This window comes from Dendrobates tinctorius, unplaced genomic scaffold (assembly GCF_039654945.1).
Source record: "Dendrobates tinctorius isolate UK_male_01 unplaced genomic scaffold, ASM3965494v1 ptg000070l, whole genome shotgun sequence".
NCBI lineage: Eukaryota > Metazoa > Chordata > Amphibia > Anura > Dendrobatidae > Dendrobates > Dendrobates tinctorius.
The window spans coordinates 14,090,745-14,116,016 of record NW_027361738.1 but is presented as its reverse complement, the minus strand read 5'-3'; the positions used below and the strand labels follow the sequence as shown (position 1 = coordinate 14,116,016).

The 25,272-nt window shown below is 39.2% G+C and overlaps 1 protein-coding gene across 2 annotated transcripts in view; it reads left to right on the top strand.

Moving 5' to 3' along the window:
* The first annotated feature begins 3,368 nt into the window (after nt 1-3,368).
* NPY (neuropeptide Y) overlaps nt 3,369-25,272 on the top strand; it is an 82,752-nt gene continuing 60,848 nt past the window's right edge. Inside the window, exons 1-3 of one of the 2 annotated variants that reach the window (XM_073581403.1) lie at nt 3,369-3,503; nt 4,031-4,218; nt 9,974-10,054. In XM_073581403.1, the coding sequence (XP_073437504.1) occupies nt 4,031-4,218; nt 9,974-10,054 (269 nt within the window). In that variant the 5' untranslated portion in view covers nt 3,369-3,503. Of the gene's footprint in view, nt 3,504-3,557; nt 3,577-4,030; nt 4,219-9,973; nt 10,055-25,272 lie in introns of those variants that run through there. The other variant, XM_073581404.1, reaches the window with a different exon arrangement.

Here is a 25,272-nt window from a genome sequence, read left to right as displayed (position 1 = left end):
CAGACACCGAAATGGAAAATACTGAAGTGTGGATAAGCTCTGAAGCCACCAAGGAAGACACAGAAGAACCAAGTCAACCTCCAGTCAGGAGATCAGGAAGGCCAAACAAAGGTATCCCAGGTAGATGCCTTTCTTATATGGTCAGAATACTTCCTGAACCAGAGCCACAGTCATGGTAAGAGATGCAAAAACTGCCTGTCCACAAGAAGCAGAAGTGCATAAATGCTGCTAATGAAGAGATGGAGTCCCTTCACCATCTCCAGACATGGGAGCTTACTGAGCTACCACAAGGAAAAATAGCTATCAGATGGAAGTGGGTCTTCAAAAACAAATATGACTCAGAAGGTAAAGTTCACCGGTTTAAGGCAAGATTGGTTGCAAAAGGGTACTCGCAAAAGTATGGTGAAGATTATGGTGCTACATTCTCACCAGTTGCAAAGCAAATCACATTCAGAATTTTAATGTCCGTAGCTGCAGTTCAACAGATGACAGTGAGACATTTTGACATCAAAACAGCCTTCCTACATGGTGACAGTGAAGAAGAGTTGTACATGAGCCAATATATTAAAAAGGGTGAAGAGCACATTGCTTGTAAAATGCAAAAATCTCTCTATGGACTTAAGCAGTCGGCAAGAGCATGGAACTCGAAAATGAATAAAGCTTTGATGGATGAAGAATTTAAAAGATCTCATGCTGATCCATGTTTCTATACGAAAAATGTAGCAAAGGATGGATGTATGTTCTCCTATATGTAGACAATGTAATCATGTCTCAGCAAGATTAAAAAGAAGTTGCAAAGCTAGGTGAAATTCTCATCCAGCACTTTGAGACTAAGGACCTTGGAAATGTGACATATTATTTGGGAATCAAAATCCAGAGAGAGGAAGATGGGAGTTTTCTTCTCAACCAAAGTTCTAAAATTTCCGCAATCCTAAACCAGTTTGGAAAGTCAGAAACCAAAGGTGTGTCAACACAATGGACTCGTCCTACTTAAAGTTGGAAGGAGAAGATCTGCTACCCAGCAATGAGAGTTACAGACAAGCAGTGGGGGCGCTTCTGTACATAGCGACCACAACTTGTCCGGATATCACAGCCACAGTTGGAATTCTCTGCTGACGTGTAAGCAAGCCACGCCAAAGAGACTGGAATGCAATTAAGAGAATTCTTCAATATCTTAAAGAAACTCAAAGGCTAAATCTTAAGATATTTGCATCAGGAGATCTCACTCTCAGAGGTTATGTGGATGAAGATTGGGCTGGAGATTCAAGTGATCGGAAATCAACAAGTGGTTACTTGTTCAAGTTAGGAGAAAATTCAATTTCTTGGTCCAGCAGAAAACAAGTGTCAGTCGCATTATCTTCCACAGAAGCAGAATATATGTCTGCTGCTTATGCAAGTCAAGAAGTAATTTGGTTGAAACAACTTTTGGAAGATTTCGGCAAGACATTCGCTCAACCAACAGTTATCTATGAGGACAACTAAGGATGCATTAAATTTGCCAGCAGTGAGAAGATTAGTGCAAGGACTAAAAACTTTGATGTAAAACATCACCACTTACATGACTTAGTGGAACGTGGTGTACTCGAGTTTGTTTATTGCAAGTCTGACAAGATGATAGCTGATGACAAAGCCATTATCAATGACAAAGCCATTATCAAGAGCCAAGTTTGTGGACTTCAGAACCGCAATGGGACTAACAAGATAAGTAGTTGTTGAGTGGGGGTGTTGGAATATGTTTGGTGCAACAACTCTATTCCTGTCTATGAGTGTTTAGTTGCTAGATTTGTTTGCTGTTCATAAAGTTAGAACAAAAAAAAATCTCCCAGAGGCTCACACAGGAAAAGCATGTGACTGTAGTATCAGTTTTCCTGTGTCTGTGTATGGAAGATGAAGCAGCCTGCTGTAGATGATGCACAGATAGAGACACACAAATGATTTATTCCTGATCTATTATGCTTATCATATATTGTTCCTGTTTGTTCCTGTGTAAAGAAGGTCTGTTGTCACACGCTTGGAAAGTATCCTGAATAATCCACTGCCAACATGGCTCCTCTGCGCTGCTGATAAAAATCCAAAGGAAGATTCCAAGAGACAGGATTGGTAGTGATGTGGTTATCAACGCATTTCAAAGTCATCCAATTTCTTCATCAGGAAAAAAGCACAAACTTGAATTGTGGTTTTTTTCCTGATGAAGAAGTCAGATGGCTTAGAAACGTATTGGTCGTAAACCGCATCGCTACCAATTCTGGAATCTTTGGATTTTTATCAGCAGCGCAGAGAACACACTTATTCCTTCTTGGCACTTTATTTTTTTTCTAACCTGTGGATTTGCAGCAGCTGACAATTCTTAATCCCAGCAATCACTGTGTATTACACAACCGAATCGGGTGAGCACCTCATTCACCTTACTATCCTTTATCATCAGATATGACCTTATTGGGCTTCTTTGTTTCCCAGTCTCTGCTACATACTGTATTTGCTTATATATATATATATATATATAAATTAGTGTATTTAAACTAGACAATATTATAAATATAAATACAAAGTCCCTGATCACCCCTCCACCTTGCACAAACAGGTTTCTCAATTCAATACCATGCGGCAAAAGCTATAATATATAGTGCAGCTTTCTGAGAAGCCTCAGCGTCTTGAGTTTTCTGGGAGTGAATATTTTACTAAGATTTAAAAGCAAAAAGTACAAAAAATGGATATTTAGCAATGAACTCTATATCTGCTCTATTGGATGAATACAGCCCGTATTTCATCCTCACAGACACCTCCATATGAGCAAATACTTTAGAGTTCCAATCTATATACGGTTTCGACATTTCTACCCCTGTGTCACCGCAAAGTTCAAAATCAATCATTCTCTAAGTCCAAATCTTCCACTCGCATTCTCATGAGTCAGAGACTCGTCATCGGCTATATGTTTAAGTTTGTGTGAGATTTGCAATAGTAATAGGTTTTTCAACTGCTGCAGCTGCATGATATGCTAATGGTTAGTAACAGGAGGGGTGAACGCCTAGAACGGCTTTCAATTGCACACAATAGCAGCTTTTAAAATAAAATTAAAATGTACGTAGAATCAGGTTGGGGTTATGCTCAGAGGTACGTGAGGGGACGTCACTGGGGGGAGACGCATCTTTTATATTGTATTAAATATTTCCAATTTTAAGTCATAACTCATTTTGACAAATCAAACAATAAGAAGCATAACTGCCCTCCCTTTATACATGACCTATGTCTGCAAGGTCTCACCTATTTGTGACGTGCTTACTGCTCAGAGGTAGGAGGAGATAGTAGATTTTTAGTCATCCACTATTATACCCCCCCAAAGCCCCTCCTGTAGAAGAAAGACTATAAAAGCCACAGCATGGCAGAGAGTCGTATCAAGCTGGGTATTAGGGAGAACAAAGTCTAATTACAGAGAAGACACATAAGAAGACAGTCAGGCAACTGGAAGAAGACAGATCGGAGAGAAGACACATTCCCCAGTCAGTGTAAGTACTCGGCGGAGCTGTCCTCGGTGCTGATCCGGCTCCCACTCCTCATTGTCATCTCACTTTACTCTTTGTGAGTTTGATGTTATCACTTTACTTGCATATTACAAATAATTCATGTTTTTATTGCTGAAAATTACTGAAACATAAGAGAAGAAAAAAAGCGTAAGGTTGTTTTAGTGCAGATTGTTCTACTATAGTATTGTAGGTTAACAGATTTCAACCATCATCACCATATGCCAGGTCAACACATAGGAAGAGTTTTTATTCCACATAAAGTAAATACCTGTAAAGAAGGCGCAGAACTGATTTTTTTTTAGATGTAGCAGACCTCAATTTCACCTAAACTGATGTGTTTTATGCAACCTACTTTAAATTCTTAGCTCGGAAGTGTTCCTCACAAATTCAGCACTTTTACAGTAAGAAAAATGTCAGCAAATATGTATCATGCAGGGGTATTGGCAAACAATAGGAAGGGCTTGTCACTTGTTGAAGTTCTGATTCTGTGTTACTTTTTTTTTTCCCAGATGCAGGGAAGCATGAGGTTGTGGATGTCAGTGCTGACTATAGGTCTATCCTTGCTGATCTGCTTGGGGACTTTTGCAGAGGCTTACCCATCAAAACCTGACAACCCCGGAGAGGACGCACCAGCAGAGGACATGGCCAAATACTACTCCGCACTGAGGCACTATATAAACCTTATAACAAGGCAAAGGTAAAGTGTTCATTATTATTATTTTATTGTGTATGTTAGAGAAGAGTGTGCACTGAATTATAACATGTATGAGGTCTTTATAGAGTACCAACAATAGAAAGCTGTAGGTCTGAGTTTGTCATTCAGCTCTTTGGGGGCTGCATCAAGTGCGCAATGTAATGAACATCGTTATTTTCTTAAAGCACAGATTATAAGTTAGGATATGAAATATTACATTACAGTCTCTATAACAATATCACACGAGGGAGCTCCCTTGTCTCCTTGATTTTCTTTTTAAGATTTAAATTGCAATCTCGGCTCTGCTACATCTATATTTTACAACAAAGAGAATATCAGAACAACAGCAAAGATAATAACCTGCAAAAGATCTGTAACTCCATTGGCTTCTTTGAAATTGTATAGATAGATAGATATGTGATTGATAGCTAGATGGTAGATAGATAGATAGATAGATATAGATAGCTAGCTACAGTAGCTAGCTAGATAGATAGATAGACAGATAGATGATAAGATAGATAGATAGATGATAAGATAGATAGATAGATAGATAGATGATAGATAATGTGATAAGATAGATAGATAGATAGATAGATAGATAGATAGATAGATAGATAGATAGATAGATAGATAGATAGAGATGTAAAAGAAAAGTTTAAAAGCTGCACTAGCAAGCAGTACATGAAAACTGGGTGCCTGACTTTCCAGGCATAAACCAATCCTCAATATAGTATAAAAATGAAGACAGCACTCCTTTTTTAGAAAAAATAATGGTGGTTTAATAGCCCATAGGAACTTCAGCGATGTTTCGAAATGTCGCTGAAGCTGTCTTCATTTTTTTTTTAATAGATAGATATGAGATAGATGATAGATAGATAATGGATAGATAGATGATAGATAGTTAGATAGATAGATAGATAGATAGAGTAGATTGTTTTAGTTGATGGGAATAACATCAGCACAGACTTCTAAAACTCAACATAGCAGAGCTAAATTTGTCATTAATTCTCGGAGGCTATGCAGTGTGATAATCACCAATTTAGGAGTGCAGTAGGTTTACATAGAATGTTAGGCACAGATATAAGAATATGTCAAATAGAGCAGAAGTAACATGTTCACATCACTTGGCAAATATCCTGTAAAGAATTAACAATTTAGTTCTAAATGCAGCTCATGCTCTATTAGTACAACAGTGTACCCTTCTTGCCTTTAGCCATGGGCTATATATATAGTATATATATATATATATGTATATTAACCTGTATTGAATTAACTTGCATGCAGATACACTTTTGAAATATATGAATATACAATATACACTAAAATTGATGATGGAACAAATACGGTAGTATATGAGATACGAGTATACAGAGGTACAGAAAATATTATAGGAGGTGGGGACCTGGGTGTATACATTATATACTAATAGAGATGGGTGAACATTAGGGATGAGCGAGTTTACTCTTTGCTTTGTTTTCCCGAACATGCTCGGGTGTCCTCCAAGTAGTTTGGCGTGCTCGGAGATTTAGTTTTTGTCGTCTCATCTGCATGATTTGCGACTGCTAGACAGCTTGAATACATGTGTGGAATGCCTGTTTGTTAGGGAATTCCCACATGTATTCAGCCTGTCTACAAGTCGCAAATCATGCCGATCAGACGACGAAAACTAAATCTCCAAGCACGCCAAAATACTCGGAGGACACCCGAGCATGCTCGGGAAACCCCAAGCAACGAGTATACTCGCTCATCACTAGTGAACATACAAAATATGTGATAAAGGTTTGTGAATATAAACTATAGATATAGCAGGTAGGTAGATATATATGATATACACAATAACATGGTTGGAAAAGAAGGTGAATATATGTTATATAGAGGTTAAGAAAATTAAAGTATACTCTGAAAGAAGTGGGTAAACATATGGCACAAGATAAGAGATGGATGGAAACATAGTATAAACCATGAGGTGGGGGAATATATGATATGATGGGTGATATAAAGTGTATATTAGAAGAACTGGCTGGATAAACAATGTGCATTAAAACAGTTTGAATTTAAGACTTTATTATCAGAGGTGGATGGATATAAGGAATATATAGTATGTACTGTATATACTATGGAGACGTACATCCACTCCTAACACAGGTTAAGTGGATATTTGGTATATTTAATAAGAGGTGGTTGAAAGTGCAATAAAGTACATTATATAATCGGTGGATGGATAGACAGTATATAATGTAAGAGTTGTTGGCTTTATGGTGTATATTGAAAGATCTGGGTCTTACATGAGTGATTCTCTAGTACTTGCGAATATCATTATGTACTTATTCAGTATATACTATAAGAGCTGGATGGAGGTACAATATATATATAATAGGAGAGGGTGATATAATAGGTGAATAAGTATAAAGTATATGAGTTTTTTGGATATATAATATACATTATACAAGTTTGGTGGATATACACTCTATATTATATTGGGTGAATATACAGATGTGGCCAAGTTTAACTTGACAAATAACACACAACCTTGATAACCTGACACAGAAGGATATCTTGTCATCTAAGAGGATTATGATCATTTGACATTACACAAGCCATTATCTGATGTCAGGAAAGGTGTGAAATTAGGCTTTTTTGGGTTGTGCTATCTGTCCAATAGTAGATTCATAATCACCATTGACCAAACTTGTGCTTAGCTTGGCGGGGCCTCCCACCGGGTCCAAAGACGACGTAGAAATTCAGAGAAGCTGAGGCACCAAGGCAGCAGGTTCTTGATAAAAACTTGATCATTATTCCATGATAGTTAAATCCATAACAAGAGGGCAAAGCAGGCAATATGTGTAATGGTAAATGTGGCATGAACAGTAGGTGCATACAGTATATACATAAGCTCTAGAAGTGCTTACAGTAGATATCTTAAGATGTGGTTGAATATACAATGTATAAGAGTTGGGTGTATATATGGTATGACTTGTATGGAGTGAGTGAATCTACAGTTTATGCTTTAATAGACTGTCGAATGCACAGTACATAGTATAAGTATTGGGTGTACATATGGAATAGACTTTACGAGATGGGGGAATAAATAGTATATAAGATTTAGGTGGATATATGGTATATAATATAGCAGGTGAATATTCATTATCTATAATAACAGTTGGGTAAAATTAGTCTAAGCATTAGGAATGAATATGGAGTATACCCCAAGAACTAGGTGTGAATCTGCAGTATATATTTTAGGATTTAGGTGGAAATATGGTATACATGATTGGAACCGGTTGGGTATACAGCAGACACTTTAATAGCTTGGTTAACATGCAATATATTCTATATGCATTTGGTATATAGCATAATAGCTTGGCTAATACACAGCACATTCTGTAAGCATTAGCTGGACATCAGGTGTATGGGTAAGTATACAGAAAATATTAGAAGAGATGTATGCTACATATTATAAGAGGTGGGGATAAATGATATATACCACTGTATGAACAGTAGGTGGTGGTGGGATATAATAATTCCCAATCTGTACCAGTGTGCTCTTATATAATTGTTCTGATGTGATGATTTGGCACGCCATATACTTCATTTGAGTAAACTAGTTTTTCCATGATTTTTCTGAGGATCCTGAAATGATTAGTGGAAAGTGATGAAGCGAAGCAATGGACATTTATGCATTGTGACACTCCGCTAGCGAAACACTGCGATGAGCTGATTAAAAAATACAGGGGAGAAAATGGCACATTGTGGAAAGTCAGAAGTGCCTGAGAGCACTGAAACATGTAAAGAAATTGTCCCCAATTTTAAGCTAAGCTTTAGTCACATTTCTAAGCATCCCATTATGTAGAGAAAGACGCTGACAGAGCATCCAATGGATGATGATAGCTCTCTAGGGCATTTAACACCCAGACGATTATGCAAAGGCAAACTCAGAAGACATAAGAAGGGAGAAAAGTTGTGCCACTACTCAGGGATAAAAGCCAAGTGAGTCCTTAAAAGCCAAGTGAGTTCTTAAAGCTTCAAAGCAGGTAGAAATCTTTCTATAGAAATAAAAAATGTGCATTATAAATCTGTATATATATGTAATAATTCAATGACAAATTCAGCTCAGCTACATCCATAAATAAATAATTAAGACACCCCGTTTCTCATTTGTTCTCCATTTTAATCTGACAATTGGCATTGAGTCTGTGTTTGCTGCAGTCTGGCAGGTAGTGAAATATATTAACAATAGAAATGTCAAGCCTTTCACTTGGTGCATTAAATTTCTCACTTCTGAAAAGTATTCATTATCATAATCAGCTGACATTTTTACATTCCAGTCCTCTCAAATACTTTAGGTAAAAAAAAAAAACACAGCCTTTGGGTATAACCGTTATTGCCAATTTTCTAGATATTATTGCTTTGGAAAATAATATTTGTTGGTGAAAATATTAGAATTTTAGTTTATTATTTGGCACGAGTGAGCACTTAACGTAATGATAAAACAGGCAGATATATCGCTCCGCAATGGTAATAATGGGAAAAAATAACTGATGAAGGAGATGTAACTCAAACGGTTAATATAATGTCAGTGCCATGCATTCTAATAAATGTGATATGTGGTGAAGTTTAGATTATAATGATGCAAATACCCATTGCCAGACTGTATTTTGGGAAATTAATAGTCATTCAAGACTTTTTTTTGTATCAACTGCGCGACAACAAAGTATTGTCCGATATTTAGAAATTTTATATACATCATATTTATCGCAAGTTTGAAACGTTTTATTGAATTTTCATTACTACATTGCCATATTTAGAATTTTTTTTTTTTTATCATAGGATCAGTTAGGATTTAATTCACTGAAGTGTAGGTTCAGATCAGATGTAATCGGAGAGAAATGAATCTGCGGCATTAACCCTTGTAGTCTCTTTATAAAGTAATTAAATATTAGGTGTTGATTAATGATGAGCGAGTATACTTGTTGCTCAGTTTTCCCGAGGATACTCCGGTGTCCTCCGAGTATTTTGGCATGCTCGGAGATTTCGTTTGTGTCGACGCAGCTGCATGATTTGCGACTGCTAGACAGCCTGAATACATCATGTAGAGATTGCCTGTTTGTTAGGGAATCCTCACATGTATTCAGGCTGTCTAGTAGCCGCAAATCATGCAGCTGCGTCGACACAAACTAAATCTCTGAGCATGCCAAAATACTCGGAGGACACCCGAGCATGCTCGGGAAAACCCGAGCAACGAGTATACTCGCTCATCACTAGTGTTTACTAGATTTCTAGTAGAAGATTAGATTCAGATTACTGTCCTATCCAAATATCCTGCCTAAGATAGAGAGGTTTGGTGGTAAACCCCCCTGTACTGTACCCAAATGTCCCATCTGTTTTTATTTTTTGGAAAATACTATTACGTCTCATACATAATATGTGTAGTAACATATTTTATCTTTCCGATCAACGATCGATTGCAATAATACTCATATACTGTACATTTCATTCAATCAAATTACAGTAAATACATCTCATTTTCCAAAAAAATGAAGTTGCATGAATGATATTTATAAATGTATATATACAATATATTTGTTAATTTTTTTTTATTATTGTTTTACAGTAAAATAATCATTGATGATTTTATTTTATTTTCTTAGACCAGTAGAAGCGAAAACATCATTTTATTCAGTTATAAGCCTTCACATTATTTCCTTTTCACAGCTACCTCTAAACTTGTGGCATTATAACTCTGCTTTTGGTTTATCAGATATGGGAAGAGATCAAATCCCGAAGCAATGCTGTCAGATGTTTGGTGGAGAGAAAGCACAGAAAACATTCCACGATCTCGGTAAGAAGAGTTTTACATAATTAAAAGTTATTTTCAATATAAACATATTGAAATTTGGACAACAAATATGGACGACACCTTACACCAGCCCAAATATGCCCACTGCAATTGTTTGTATGCTCCTAAAAGTTTTATATATTTTTTTGGCTAATTTTTGCTAAATCAAATTGATTGTACCAATTTTACAGGGTCACATACTTTAAGGAGAGCTTTAGCATAATAATAATTTATTTTACTCATTTATATATAGCGCCATTAATTCCACAGCGCTTTACAGACATTATCGGCACTGTCCCCATTGGACGTGGGAAAACCCAGAGGAAACCCACGCAAACACGGGGAGAACGTAAAAACTACTTGCAGATGTTGTCCTTGGTGGGATTTGATCCCAGGACACCAACGTTGCAAAGCAACAATGCTAACCACTGAGCCACCGTGCTGCTAATAATAATAATAATGTTAACAGGAAACAATGATCTCATTTATCTGTTGGTGGCTAGTTTAGTAATTTTTCTTAATAATAATAATCTTTATTTTTATATAGCGCTAACATATTCCGCAGCGCTTTACTGTTTGCACACATTATCATCACTGTCCCCGATGGGGCTCACAATCTTAATTCTCTATCAGTATGTCTTTGGAGTGTGGGAGGAAACCGGAGTACCCGGAGGAAACCCACGCAAACACGGGGAGAACATACAAACTCCTTACATGTATATATATATATATATTAAATATGGGGGTCTTCCTCCCATAGGAGGTTGTGTGATACTCAGCTACTTCCAATTACTTTTATAGTAACTACATATTCCTCAGCACTGTACATTGATTAATATTATCCACTTTAGTTCAGTTGTTTGGCAGGAAGAAGCACAATCCAACTTCCCTATTATAAACATGATTGCCACATTTTCAAGTAAAATGACTTAACTGGAAAAAACCACTGATACATGCGAAGAACATACAAGCTCCATGAAGAGGTTGTCCTGGGTCAGATTCAAATCCAGGACCCAGAGCTACAAGGCTACAGAACCAACCACTGAGGCTTATCAGATGTCATCTCTAAACCCATCCTTAACCATAGGTACAGCAGAAGTAATTACAAGACTGTGTGCAAAACAAATTTTATTGCACCGTGACTATTCTAAAGTGATTGAAGAACTAATGACAAATTGACACTATTTTACTATCTATTATATAAAATATTTATATTATGCATTGCTTATACAGAGCCATTATATTCCACAGCGCTTTACAGACATCACCATCACTGTTCCCATTGGGGCTCACAATCTAGATTCCCTATTAGTGATGAGAGAGTATACTTGTTACTCGAGATTTCCCAGGCATGCCTGATTACATGTGGGGATTTCCTAAAAATCAGGCAATCTCCATATGTATTCAGGTTGGCTAGCAGCTGCGGCGACAGAATCTAAATCTCTGAGCACATCCAAATACTCGGGGATCACCCGAGCATGCTCGGGAAATCTCGAGTAACAAGTATACTCACTCATCACTATTCCCTATCGGTATGTCTTTGGAATGTGGGAGGAAACCAGAGAACCCGGAGGAAACCCAAGCAAACACGGGGAGAACATACAAACTCCTTGCAGATGTTGTCCTTGATGGACTTGAATCCAGGACCCCAGTGCTGCTAGGCTGAAGTGCTAACCACTGAGCCACTGTGATACCCAGTCCATCTCCCATTGACTTTTTTTTAACTCAAATATAATTTATATAGTTTACACCAAGAAGAGAACAAAATGCAATTTAAACTATAAAAATAAAAAATAATCAAAAAAAGTACATATACACAGTTATTTTTACTCTCATACCTTTAACTTTTTGATTTTAAAAATAAAACAAATCATAATATACGCTAAAACAATGTCATAAATAAAAAAAAAATGATGAAGACGTGATTCATTCACAGGTCCATCGTGATCCATACAGAAAAGTGCTCCAAAAGAAACAACTGAGAACACTGCAAAATGTGTAATAAGGGTTGTCCGGTCCAAATCGATAAGTCTCCAGTCACTCTACATGACTGTAGACTTATGAATCCCCCCAGTGCATTAACTGTGCGCTGCAGGGATTCGCAGGTTTCTCTTACGCATACGGTTTCTGTTATACATACTCCCGACCGGAGCCCGTCTAGTAGGCATGTCCTCGCTCCATACACTTGTATTGCCCCATCTACATACGCTCCAGTCCCGGCTCAGAAATCGGCAAATCCCCTCAACGCACAGTGTGCACGCTGGGGGGACTCATAAGCCTGCAGTCACACAGAGTGACTGGAGACTTATCGATTTGGACCGGACAAACCCTTTAACAATACAGATGATTATCTTGCACCTTTGCTGAAGGCCAGTGACATGATGTGACAGTGTGAAATGAGATTTGTCCATCTGTGCATCCTTCATGGCTGAATGGCTCATGCTGGGTGCAAACGTTAGATTAGAACCGTTCAGGCTCTTACTTTTGGAGACGAGTTAAATAGATTTTGTTTGCTGTATTTCCAAAGTTAAACTGTGTATAATCTCACTTGGTCTCCAAAATCACATATTTCTCAGCATGTAAGACATCTTTTGTATATCCTCTCTGGTTTCTAAGACTAGTTAGCTATGGTCAGCACTTAAGATTGAGTCAGAAATAAACATATCTAAGGGGATAAGGGTTATTACCATGATAAAAGAGATTGCTGGAGGTTAAAGACATATGCGAATATTAATGGAATGTGCCAGCACCATATTTACGTCAGTTCATATCAGTCTAGTTTTATAAAGCTGCAAATAGAGATAGCCAATGTGTCACACAGTTATACCCGATGTATCCTAACCGCTGACATTCCAGATGCATTCAGTCCAGAAGCCACTTGTGCAAGAAGGAAAGAAACTGGAACATTCCAGTCTCTCTAAACAGACAAAACTACAGGAAAACTGATCACGCCATTTAATTTTCTTGTTTTGACATGTAAAATCGTTCCATTTTCATAACCAAAGTATTTGCTATAATATAGATCAGAATGAGAAAGAATTTATGAAATGATGTATTGCCAGTTAACCTAAAAAGGAAGCAAGAATATTTCTACAATTTTCTCTTATCTGTTTTTTTTTTATAATACTTCTTATGAATGTAAGTACAATGGATATGCTCAGAATTCAATATGCTGAACGTCAAAAGTGTCTGTCCAGGATAAGAATGAAGGGTCTCCTTTTTAACTCAGAAGACGTGCCACTCTTATTCATGAACAGTGTCTGACGTTGCATTAGCGCTGTAATACCAGATACGGCCTTAAGGCCATGTTCACACGTTCAGAATTTGGTCAGTATTTCAAATCAGTATTTGTGAGTCGAAAGCAGGAGTGGGTGGAAAATACAGAAGTGGTGACCTGTTTCTATTATACTTTTCCTCTGATTGTTCCATTCCTGGTTTTGGCTTACAAATACTGACGTGAAATACTGACCAAAATTCTTTTTCCAGGCAAAACAGCAAAAGTGTTTTATTTATCTTACTCAGCCTTAAGTAAAAAACTAATTTATCAATTATGTCCTTTATTTACCTACTTTTTGCATTGTACCATACTATCCGCAGCCTATAAAAGAAATAATATCAAATTTAAGTCCTTTATATTTTATCTTACAAATGTGACTTCATTTCGTCCATTGCTGTCTTTTTAGATCTTCAGACTATTGCACTTGAGTACCTTCAGATTGTTTAACTTTTCATATGTTACCTGTCATTTCAGTGTAAATTGTCCTGTGTGTACATGAGGATCAACACTATTTCTGGCCATTATATGACTTGTAGCCTGCATTTTTACTAGTTTTCCTCTCTGCAGGCCCTATCTCAAACTTTTAGTAGTGATGGGCGAGCCCATGGATGTTCGGGTCCGGCCAAACAGTTAAAAAAGTTTAGTTCAGGTACCAGAACAGTACCCAAACCTGGACCCCGTTGAGATGAAAGGGGAGCCCGAGCATCCATCGTTTGCCACACTGTCATCTTCATGACAGCGCAGCAAACACTGGCTCTGTTCGGCGGTAAAATCATTACCGCTGGTCAAAGCGTTACAGTTTCCACACTGTCAGATGACAGTGTGAGCCAGCAGCTGTGATCGGAGGTAAAAAGTCTACCTCTGGTCACAGGTGTTGACTGATGGGACTACTACTCCCATCAACCTATGCCTGCTGTCACTGATAACAGTGAGAGCTGGCGCTGGCTGATGGAAGTATTCATCAGCTGGTGCCTGCGCTATAAATAAATAAAATCAAACAGCACATGAATGCTCCCATCAGCCGCTCCTGCTCTTGCTGTTATCAGCAACAGCAGACATAGGCTGATGGGAGTAGTACTCTCCCATCAGTCGGCGTCTGTGACTGAAGATAAACTTTTTACCACTGGTCAGAGCTTCTAGCGCACACTGTTAACTTACAGCATGGGAGCTGCAGTTCTCTGACCGATGGTAATAATCTTACTGCCGATCAGAGTCGCCGGTGTTTCTCGCTTTGTCATGCAGGCGACATTGTGAGAAACATCCGATGTTCGGGGTGCCGAATCCAAACAGTAACATGGACTTCCTGGAGAAGTCCATGCTTAGGATCCGTGTCCTTACAGTAGTTGTTCAGTACGGACCCCGAACTTTACTGTTTGGGTTCGCCTAGCTCTAATTTTAAGTTCTTCTAAGCTATTGGGTAGAAATTAACTGCTATGATACCTCCCATACACAAGACACCAAAAAAGAGCAATTTGTTATTCTTTCTCTGTTATAATATGTACATGAGTAGAAAAAAAAATATAAAAATACTGAGCATTGTAGCTGTGAATCCAGCACTAGGATAAGCTGAATCATTCACTATCTGCAGCACAGCCATACTGTTGTGTTTCTCCTTGATTTCTCACTCTGCTCCTCACTCTTCCTCCCTCTTCCTCTCTTCTGTAGGTTTTAAAAGCAGGTTATAACCTGACATGTCCTTGTGTTGGTAGTCTGTCTTGCATTAACCAAGATGGTTGTTTTTCAGAGTGGATAATGAGTTCAGGAGACACACGGAAGGGGAAGAAGTGTGACATAGGTGGAGAAATAAGCAGATTTGTCTTTTGTCTAATAAAATACATTACAAAGTTTACTATATTAGCTTGCGCTATTGATTTTTGCAGTTTGCTGTACAAATAGTGGTCATTATACTATTATTAAGTCATCTCCCTACATCATCACGGTGCCACAGCTGAAGTCTATGGAATTCAGCACTGTAATACTTCAATCTATAAACCTATTACAATACAAAAGCTTTTTTTCTTTTGCGCTCATTATCATTGGTCACGTGGTCTCTTCACAATGTGGAACCATCAAGCATAAAATGTTTACATGCTTTCTACAAGTCCTTTTTTCACTGCGGTACCAGTATTTTTTCAATCATGTCAGCTATTTGCAGCAGTGTAATACAAGAGGCTTTTAGTAAATGAGCTGTTTTTATATCCCATCTGGACACTGATTTTGGCTTCTGTTTTGGCTGCGGATAATTAGTAACTGTAACTTATGATTAATATATGGAATCCGATTGTTACTTATATTAGTATTGTGTTGTGCATTAAACTCCATTTTGGAAAGTTTTGATGAAACTCAAATACTACGATACGATCTTCACACGACCAGCAGACTAAATATTTATTCAGATACATTTTTAGAATTTTATAGGAACCCTAAAGTCAGAAAATACCTTAAAAAATAAATTCTATCACTTCCAACATTACTCACCTTCTTTTCTTTAAAGGATATCTGTTAGCAGGTTTTTAATATTCAATTTAAGAGCAGCATGATATAGGGACAGAGACCCTGATTTTAGTGATGTGTCGCTTACTGGGCTGCTTAATGTAGTTTCAGTAAAATTATTGTTTTATCCGCAGGAGATTTTCATTAGAAAGCTACTTTTCTCATGTCATGTAGTTCTCCTGCTCCGTGCACCCGCCCCCACTACTGATTGGCAGCTTTCTGCCTCTGCACAGTGTAAGCTGCCAATCAGTGGTGTGGGTGGGGTTATACAGAGCTCAGCATTCAGAAAATTGGTAAATATGCAGAAGAGAAAACAGTGATTTTATCAAAACTTCAGCAAGCAGCTACATTATCCCTACATTATGATGCTCTCAGATTACATAGCAGAAACATAGTGACAAAATTCACTTTTAATCCTATTTTATCTCATAAAACAAGGACTAGGAAATATATAAATAAAATCTTTGCGTCCAGGGAATTAGCCATGTCCCCAGTCTCTGCACTGTATTGTGTCTGGCTGTAAGACAACTGGCTAGGGCAGAAACTCACTTTCTCTGCCCAGTCTGTAAAATCATTAAATCATCCCCCTTTTGTTAAGCCTAAAGGCCCCGTTACATGCTTCAATGTCCCAGCGATCCCACTAACGATCTGACGTGGATGGGATCGCTGGGACATAGTTAGCTGATCGCTGGTGAGCTGTCTGCACTCACCAGCGATCAGGACCAGCGAGCACGCTGGTATCCAGGGTAAACAGCGGGTACCTAAGCGCCGCGCGGCTCTTAGTTACCTGCTGTTTACCCTGGATACCTGATCAGGACCAGCGAGCACTCTGGTATCCAGGGTAAACAGCGGGTAACTAAGTGCCACGCAGTGCTTAGTTACCTGCTGTTTACCCTGTATACCAGCTCCCAGCATCTGCTGTGTGGCGCTGGGAGCTCGCTGATCGTTGGTCTCTCGCTGTCACATGCAGCGATGTGTGCTGCCCAGCGGGAGACCAACAATAGATTTATGGCCCAGACCATTAAGCAACAATTAACGATCAGACAACTGATCATTGATCGCTGCTACGTGTCACATGCAACGATGTAGTTTCGACATCGCTGCAACGTCACCAAACTGGTGACGTTGCAACGATATAGTTCACAATTTCGTTGCGTGTAACGGGGCCTTAACTCTTTAGACATTCTTTAGCTGAAAGTGGAACAGATTAGCAGAAAATTATCCCCATTTTCTCAGCCGTCTTTCTACAAGATAATGGCCCTGATTCATCAGGACTGGAATTTTTCATGATGAAGTGTGCGCTGGAGTGTGCCCACTTTTTAAAAAATTGTCAAAGCTTGAGCATAAACCCAAAAAGTTGAAAAAGTTTTGCTCAATAAATTAGATATTAAAACATTTTAATCCGGTCATATCAATGCATAAAAATAAATTTGATTTTGAAATAATAAGATAATTATAATCAGTTACATAGAATGAAAGAATCATCCATTTATTGGCACAGCTAGCTAAATTATTAAGCTTAGTCATCTCCTAATTACCAATGAAACCACTCAATGCTCCATCACGTACTTTACCCATTTGACTTCGTAACCACATTGTGTAGTGACGTTTTTATCTTCATCCCAAACATTTTATCAAAAAGCAAAGAAAATGAATTACGTAGTGTATATAGCATTTGCAAAATTAATATTAGGCAATAATTTTACAACCGTCCAAAACTTTAGGGTTTTCGTTTTTGTAGGCCCACAATTTATTTCTTTTGTACAACCTTTCCTAAATACGTATGTATTTTCCCCCTATACATATCGATGTTCATAACATTTGGATCATAAGTGCTAGAGAAATTTGCTTACGGTCAATGGGATGAGATGGGTGGAATAAGGAATTTATGTTGTGCCAGTAACTTTAGCAAAGAACGTTATTAAAGGGCAGATGTATAACTAGGATTCCATGTACCCTAGGCTGAAATTTGTGTGTTCTTTCCGTGCCACCCCACCATATTTACGCGGGTGCCTAATGGTATTGCATGCACACTTCTGTTACCTATGTACTACATGCACATATAACTCTGCTGTCTACACGCTAGAGACACAGCTACACTGTGGACACATTACATGCATTCCCATTTCCCACCTAATGTGACAACAAATGTGTGCATAGTGGAGCGGTGTTTGCAATGTATCGACAGCAGAGATATATGAGGTTGGTTTCACTTATCCGACATTCATAGTCATAGTGTGAATTCCAGACAGTCACCGGTTTTCTGAACCAAACTCAACTGCCTCATAGACAGATATATCAAGCTGTTCTGGAGACTCTGAACATGTCGGGAGTCTCTTTTTCTCTGGACTGCATTGCACCCTTGAACCCTTAAATTGCATTCATTATGCACTGCTACAGGGTTTATATTACATTTTGAAATTATTTCCATAGGAAGGAAGATAACATTAGGATCACTTGGGGTATGACAACATGGTCTCACACCAATCTCAAGAAAAGGGCTCTGAGAGCTCCATCTGAATGGAGAGGAGATCATGCATCCCGGGCATCAACACTCCATTCATTCTCTATACAGCTACTGGACTTGCTGAGTCCTGTACTCAACTTTTCCTGGCAGTCCAATAAAGAATAAATGCAGCAGAGAAGTTTATGGTCAACTTTCGCTTTATCCAGATGGGGCTCCTCACAATTCTGTTATTGGGATTGTTGTGAATCAAATCAGTCAGACCCAAAGGGATTGTGAAATTGGCAATATTTGGCATAAAGCGGTTCTTTTAGGTAGATACCCTTAACTTGTAGGTATATAGCTTTTTAATATTCAGCTCATTTTCTTATCAACTCATTTCCTTATAAAATTGTTGTTTAAGTGACAGACTATGGACTCATGAGAAAAGTCTGTGAGAACTTCCTCCTCAATTTGATAGCTTTTCATGCATATGTTTAAATACCAGGAGAGCTGACAATTAGCAATGTATGGTCAGAGACAGCAGAACTCAATAGTTTTTTTCTAAGAATGATAAATCAAATCATATAAAATATATACTGTATTTCCAAGCTTATACTGTATATCCTGTGCTACCCTCAGATAGGTGGCATAGGAGATATGACAGAGGCTTTTTACAAAAGAAAAGGAGAGTAGTCACCAGGACGGATCCACACTTACTTCTCCCCAATTACTCTGGTTGATTGACAGATCGTTCCTTATGTGTGTATAGGGAAAGACCTATCAATTTAGGTAAGTGACCTCAGGAGGGGCTGATGGGACTCCACCTCCGTGACTTGTCTGCTCATTCTCGTCTGCTGATTAAACTTCATTAAACTGTATTTCACAGCAAAGCATAGATGTCAACAATTGAGAAACCTGTTTCCGCTTCATGCTGGTCATGCTTTGGTCAGCATGAATCACTTAACAGGTTCCCTTTAAAATAAAATGCCTGCCGAAATATTCACTTTGAACATTTCATACAGTATACCTGCCAGTGATTGGGTCAAATGTTCCCTCTATGGGTATGTGCACATGACGTCTTTTAAACCAGGGTGAACCTACTGAATTTTCAAGAAACAACAGCATTTTTTTCCGTGTTTTTAAAACTCTACAAAAGACACCATGCATCATCCATCTGTCTTTTTGGGCTCCCTAAATACTTTTTTTATTTAGTTTGTGGCATCTTCCAAAAGATTGGAAAAGTCACTTCTTTGAACCGTTTTGCGTCATTTCGACATAGAAATTTATATGTTGTTATATTGTGCTTTTGAGTATTATTGGGGACATTTTTCATGTGGGTTTCAGAGTGGACTTGCCTGAAAAAGACATTGTGTGCACATACCCTGTACAATCTTGGATGAAAATAGTTGAAAAATATATATACTAATTAGGATCAACCAGCTCAATCTTAACTATCATTTCAAGACCTTAGAGCAGGGGTCCCCAACCTGTACCTCAAGAGCCCCATGTGGCTCACGTTCCCTTGAGTTGTGGCTCGTGGCTGTCTGCGAGCTTGGTGCTTGAATTCCAGATCTACCAAACAGGAAGAGAACATCTCAAAATGGTGACTTTTGTGAGTAACCCTGCACATATACTGGTCTTAGTGGTTTAAATATAAATAAAATACTTTGGAGACAGTATGATAGTACCTGTTAGATTTGATGGTTGAAGCTAGATGCAGCAGTGTGTTAGGAGTGCTTGATGCGAGAATACTGAATGGGGACATTGTGGGAACCTCTGGATCTAGCAGGGGTGGACATATCATTGGTGCAACCTGTGCGTCTGGCTGCACAAGGACCCAAGAGGTATGGGATCCCATTTCTACCTCCAATACAGGTGGAATTGTGCATGATGATGAGTTATTGGACTGCAAAGGGCTCATATATTGTCCTTGCACAGGGGCTCTTTTCTGTCTGTGTCCACCAATGGATCTTGGTATTCTGCTTCAGGGTGATTTCTATGGAAAAGCTTTGGTTATCATTATACAAGAAATGGGGGCTTTGGTTGCCACTACTGTGAGGGGTGCTGTAGCTGGATGTGGCTCGTGACCAACTCTCGGAGCTGAATGTGGCTCGCGATTCTCTCTCTGATCTGATTTTGGCTTTCAAGATCAGAAAGGTTAGGGACCACTGACTTGGAGCTTCGAGGGAACAGTGATCGGGTCTTTCACTTAATGAGTTCAGTGCATTGTCAAAGTAAACAAAAGGTAAAATTGGCTTCACAATCTATTAAACTTCAAGATTTTTAACATATTCCTAAAACAAGTGGTCCTGTAGAAATCTTGTTACTTTCCTCAAATGCCTTCCATTGTAAACCTGTCAGAATGGTTAGCGGGATGGGGCTATGTTATGAGTTGGACTTTATATTCTCGATACCCTTTTGCAGACAAAGCATGGTGGAAGGGGCTCCATCTGCAGTCAGTTAACTCATCAGCAGTTTATATACCAGAATTATATGAAATGAGGAGGAGGAAATAGCTGCTGATCTTCTAGCAGAAGATAGAAGACAGATTTATTTATTTTTGATCATTTTAATGGCAACGTGGGACAAAATAGATTCTTAAAGAGGTTCTCTGAGAAATGTACAAAAAATAAACAAATTAATTAATGAATGCACATTTAAATATTAAACATTTCTATAAATACTATATAGCAAAAAGGTTTGATTAATCTACTGCACTCTGTCAGGAGTCCAATATGGTAGCTATCATCAATCACACCTCATTCTAGAGTTCAAAGGACATGTAATAAGAGTAGGACATAGCAGGAGTAGGACTGGAAGCAGGAGAAAGAGGTCCCATCAGAGCAGCGTCCAGTGAGGCATCATGAACACACATTCCTCTGTTCAATCAACCTGACAGGACACTGACTTGAGCCATACTAAAGGAGAAGATAAACTCCCTTCTTTAGCTGCCTGAGAATGAAAATCCATCTCAATCAGCCCGATAGTTTTAGTGCGTCTGTCTCATGCTTCATGCAGTCCATCTAAGGGTGGTTTCACATTAGCGTTTCAGGGCGCAGCGATGGCCTGCGCATGGCCGCCGCTAAGCCCCGCCCCTGCCGCGCCTCCTCCGGTAGCTCCGCCTACGGGCGCATGACGCTGCATGCGTCCTGCGTCCCCTATCTTTATCACTGGGGACGCAGGCCGTGCGCAGTATGCGTTTAGTGGCGCATGTGTCCTTTTGATGGTGCGCCGAGCGCAACCAAATTGCAACAGGTTGCGTTTGGAGCTGGTTGGCGCACCGTCAAAAGGACGCATGCGCCGCCAAACGCATACTGCGCTCTGAAACGCTAATGTGAAACCACCCTTACTGCATGTCATGGCAGCTGCCATAAGTAAATCCTGACAGAGTGCACTAGAAAAAGCATATATTTTTTGCTAAACAAAAGTATTTAAAAAAATGTTAAATATTTAAATGTGTATTATTTATTTTATTAATTTATCTTATTATATTTATTGTAGAACCTCTTTAAGAAAGAAGTGACTGAGATGTTTTGTCAATTTCCTATACTTAGTACTTTTTAACCCCTTTCTGCCATGTGACATACTATCCCATCCATGTGCCCTGGGACTTAATTCCCAGGGACGGGATAGTACGTCACAGCGATCAGCGGCGCCCACGTGGTGAGTGCCACTGATCACGGCCGGGTGTCAGCTGATTATCACAGCTGACACCCGGCACAATGTGTCACAGACCGCCCCCGACACGTTACCCCCTTGCACACCGCGATCAAACACCATCGCGGTGTACCGGGGGTTATAGGGAAACATCGGCAGGGAGGGGGCTCCCTCCGTGCTTCCCTGAGCCCCCCGCAGCAGCGCAATGTGCAGCGCTGCTGCAGGGGGCTCCATCCCTGCAGGTCCCCGAATCCAAGATGGCGACGGGGACCTTCGGGGGCCTGCAGGGAGCTGGCTTCCTCAGTGCCTGCAAAGCGCAGGCACGAGGAAGCCTTGTGCAGTGCCGGTGACAGATCGCTGATCTGTCACAGTGATCTGTGATGTGACAGATCAGCGATCTGTCACATGACAGTTACGTCCCCCCCCTGGGACAATGTAATAAAGTTAAAAAAAAAAACTGTAAAAATAATTTTTAAAAAATCGCTAAATAAATAAAAAAAAAAAATATTCCCTAATAAATTCATTTTTTGGAAATAAAAAAAAAACAATAAAAGTACACATATTTGGTATCGCCGCGTCCGTAACGACCCGCCCTATAAAACTGTCCCATTAGTTAACCCCTTTAGCGAAGACCTTAAAAAATAAAAATAAAAAACAAACTGCCAAACAAAAAGTGCAATAACGTGCGATCAAAAAGATGCATATAAATATCCATGGTACCGCTGAAAACATCATCTTGTCCCACAAAAAACAAGCCACCATACAGCATCATTAGAAAAAAAATAAAAAAGTTATAGCTCGCAGAATAAAGCAATGCAAAAATAATTATTTTTTATATAAAATTGTTTTCATTGCATAAAAGCGCCAAAACATAAAAAAATGACCTAAATGAGGTATCGCTGTAACCATACTGACCCGAAGAATAAAACCGCTTTATCAATTTTACCGCAGGCGGCACGGTGTAAACGCACCCCCCAAAAGAAATTCATGAAGCGCTGGTTTTTGTTCATTCTGCGTCCCAAAAATCAGAATAAAAAGCGATCAAAAGATGTCACGTGCCCGAAAATGATACCAATAAAAACGTCAACTCGTCCCGCAAAAAATAAGACCTCTCATGACTCGGTGGGTCAAAATATGGAAAAATTATAGCTCTCAATATGTGGTGATGCAAAAACTATTTTTACAATAAAAAGCGTCTTTTAGCGTGCGACAGCTGCCAAACATAAAAACCGCCATAAATAGTAAATCAAACCCCCCGTTATCACCCCTTATTTATTTCCATTTTTCCATTAGGGCTAGGGTTAGGGCTAGGGCTAGGGTAAGGGCTAGAGTTAGGGCTGAGATTAGGGTTAGGGGTGTGATGGGATTAGGGTTGGAGTTATAATTGGGGGTTTCCACTCTTTGGGCACATCAGGTGCTCTCCAAATGCAACATGGCGTCTCATCTCAATTCCAGCCAATTCTGCGTTGAAAAAGTCAAATGGTGCTCCTTCCCTTCCAAGCTCTGCCATGCGCCCAAACAGTGTTTTACCCCCACATATAGGGTATCAGCCTACTCAGGACAAATTGAAAAACAACTTTTGGGGTCCAATTTCTCCTGTTAGGAAAATAAAAAATTGGGGGCAAAAATATTATTTTTGTGGAAAAAAATGATTTTTTTATTTTCACGCCCGGGCGTTATAAACTTCTGTGAAGCACTGGGGGGTTCAAAGTGCTCACCACACATCTAGATAAGTTACTTAGGGGGTCTAGTTTCCAAAATGGTGTCATTTGTGGGGGGTTTCCACTGTTTAGGTACATTAGGGGCTCTCCAAAGGCAACATGACACCCGCAGTGCATTCCATCAAAGTCTGCATTCCAAAAAGTCATTACTTCCCTTTCGAGCCCCAACATGTGCCCATACAGTAGTTTTCTCCCACATAAGAGGTATCAGCATGCTCAATGCTCAGGACAAATTGGAAAACAACTTTTGGGGTCCATTTTCTCCTGGTACCCTTAGGAAAATAAAAAATTGGTGACTAAAAGATCATGTTTGTTGAAAAAATACGATTTTTTTATTTTCACGCCCGGGCGTTATAAACTTCTGTGAAGCACTGGGGGGTTCAAAGTGCTCACCACACATCTAGATAAGTTACGTAGGGGGTCTAGTTTCCAAAATTTGGTCATTTGTGGGAGGTTTCCACTGTTTAGGTACATTAGGGGCTCTCCAAAGGCAACATGACACCCGCAGTGCATTCCATCAAAGTCTGCATTCCAAAACGTCATTACTTCCCTTTCGAGCCCCGACGTGTGCCCATACAGTAGTTTTCTCCCACATATGAGGTATCAGCGTACTCAGGACAAATTGGACAACAACTTTTGGGGTCCATTTTCTCCTGGTACCCTTGGGAAAATAAAAAAATTGGTGACTAAAAGATCTTGTTTGTGGAAAAGATACGATTATTTTATTTTCACGCCCGGGCGTTATAAACTTCTGTGAAGCACTGGGGGGTTCAAAGTGCTCTCCACACATCTAGATAAGTTCCTTTGGGGGTCTAGTTTCCAAAATGGTGTCATTTGTGGGGGGTTTTCACTGTTTTGGTACATCAAGGGCTTTCCAAACGCGACATGGTGTCCGATCTCAATTCCAGCCAAAAACGTCAAATGGCGCTGCTTCACTTCCGAGCTCTGCCATGCACCCAAATAGTGGTTTACCCCTACATGTGGGGTATCAGCGTACTCAGGACAAATTGCACAATAACATTTACGGTCCTGTTACCCTTGGAAAAATAAGAATTGAGGGTGAAAAGATCATTTTTGTGGAAAAAATATGATTTTTTAATTGTACGGCTGTACGTTATAAACTTCTGTGAAGCCCTTGGGGGTTCAAAGTTCTCACCACACATCTAGATAAGTTCCTTGGGGGGTCTAGTTTCTTAAATGGTGTCATTTGTAGGGGTTTTCCACTGTTTTGGTACATCAGGGGTTTTCCAATCGCGACATGGTGTCCGATCTCAATTCCAGCCAAAAAAGTCAAATGGCGCTGCTTCCCTTCTGAGCTCTGCCATGCACCCAAATAGTCATTTACACCCACATTTGGGGTATCAGCATACTCTGGACAAATTGCACAATAACTTTTAGGGTCCTGTTACCCTTGGGAAAATAAAAATTGGGGGTGAAAAGATCATTTTTGTGGAAAAAATATGATTTTTTAATTGTACCACTGTACGTTATAAACTTCTGTGAAGCCCTTGTGGGTTCAAAGTTCTCACCACATATCTAGATAAGTTCCTTGGGGGGTCTAGTTTCCAAAATGGGGTCACTTTTGGGGGTTTCCACTGTTTAAGTACATCAGGGGCTCTCCAAACGT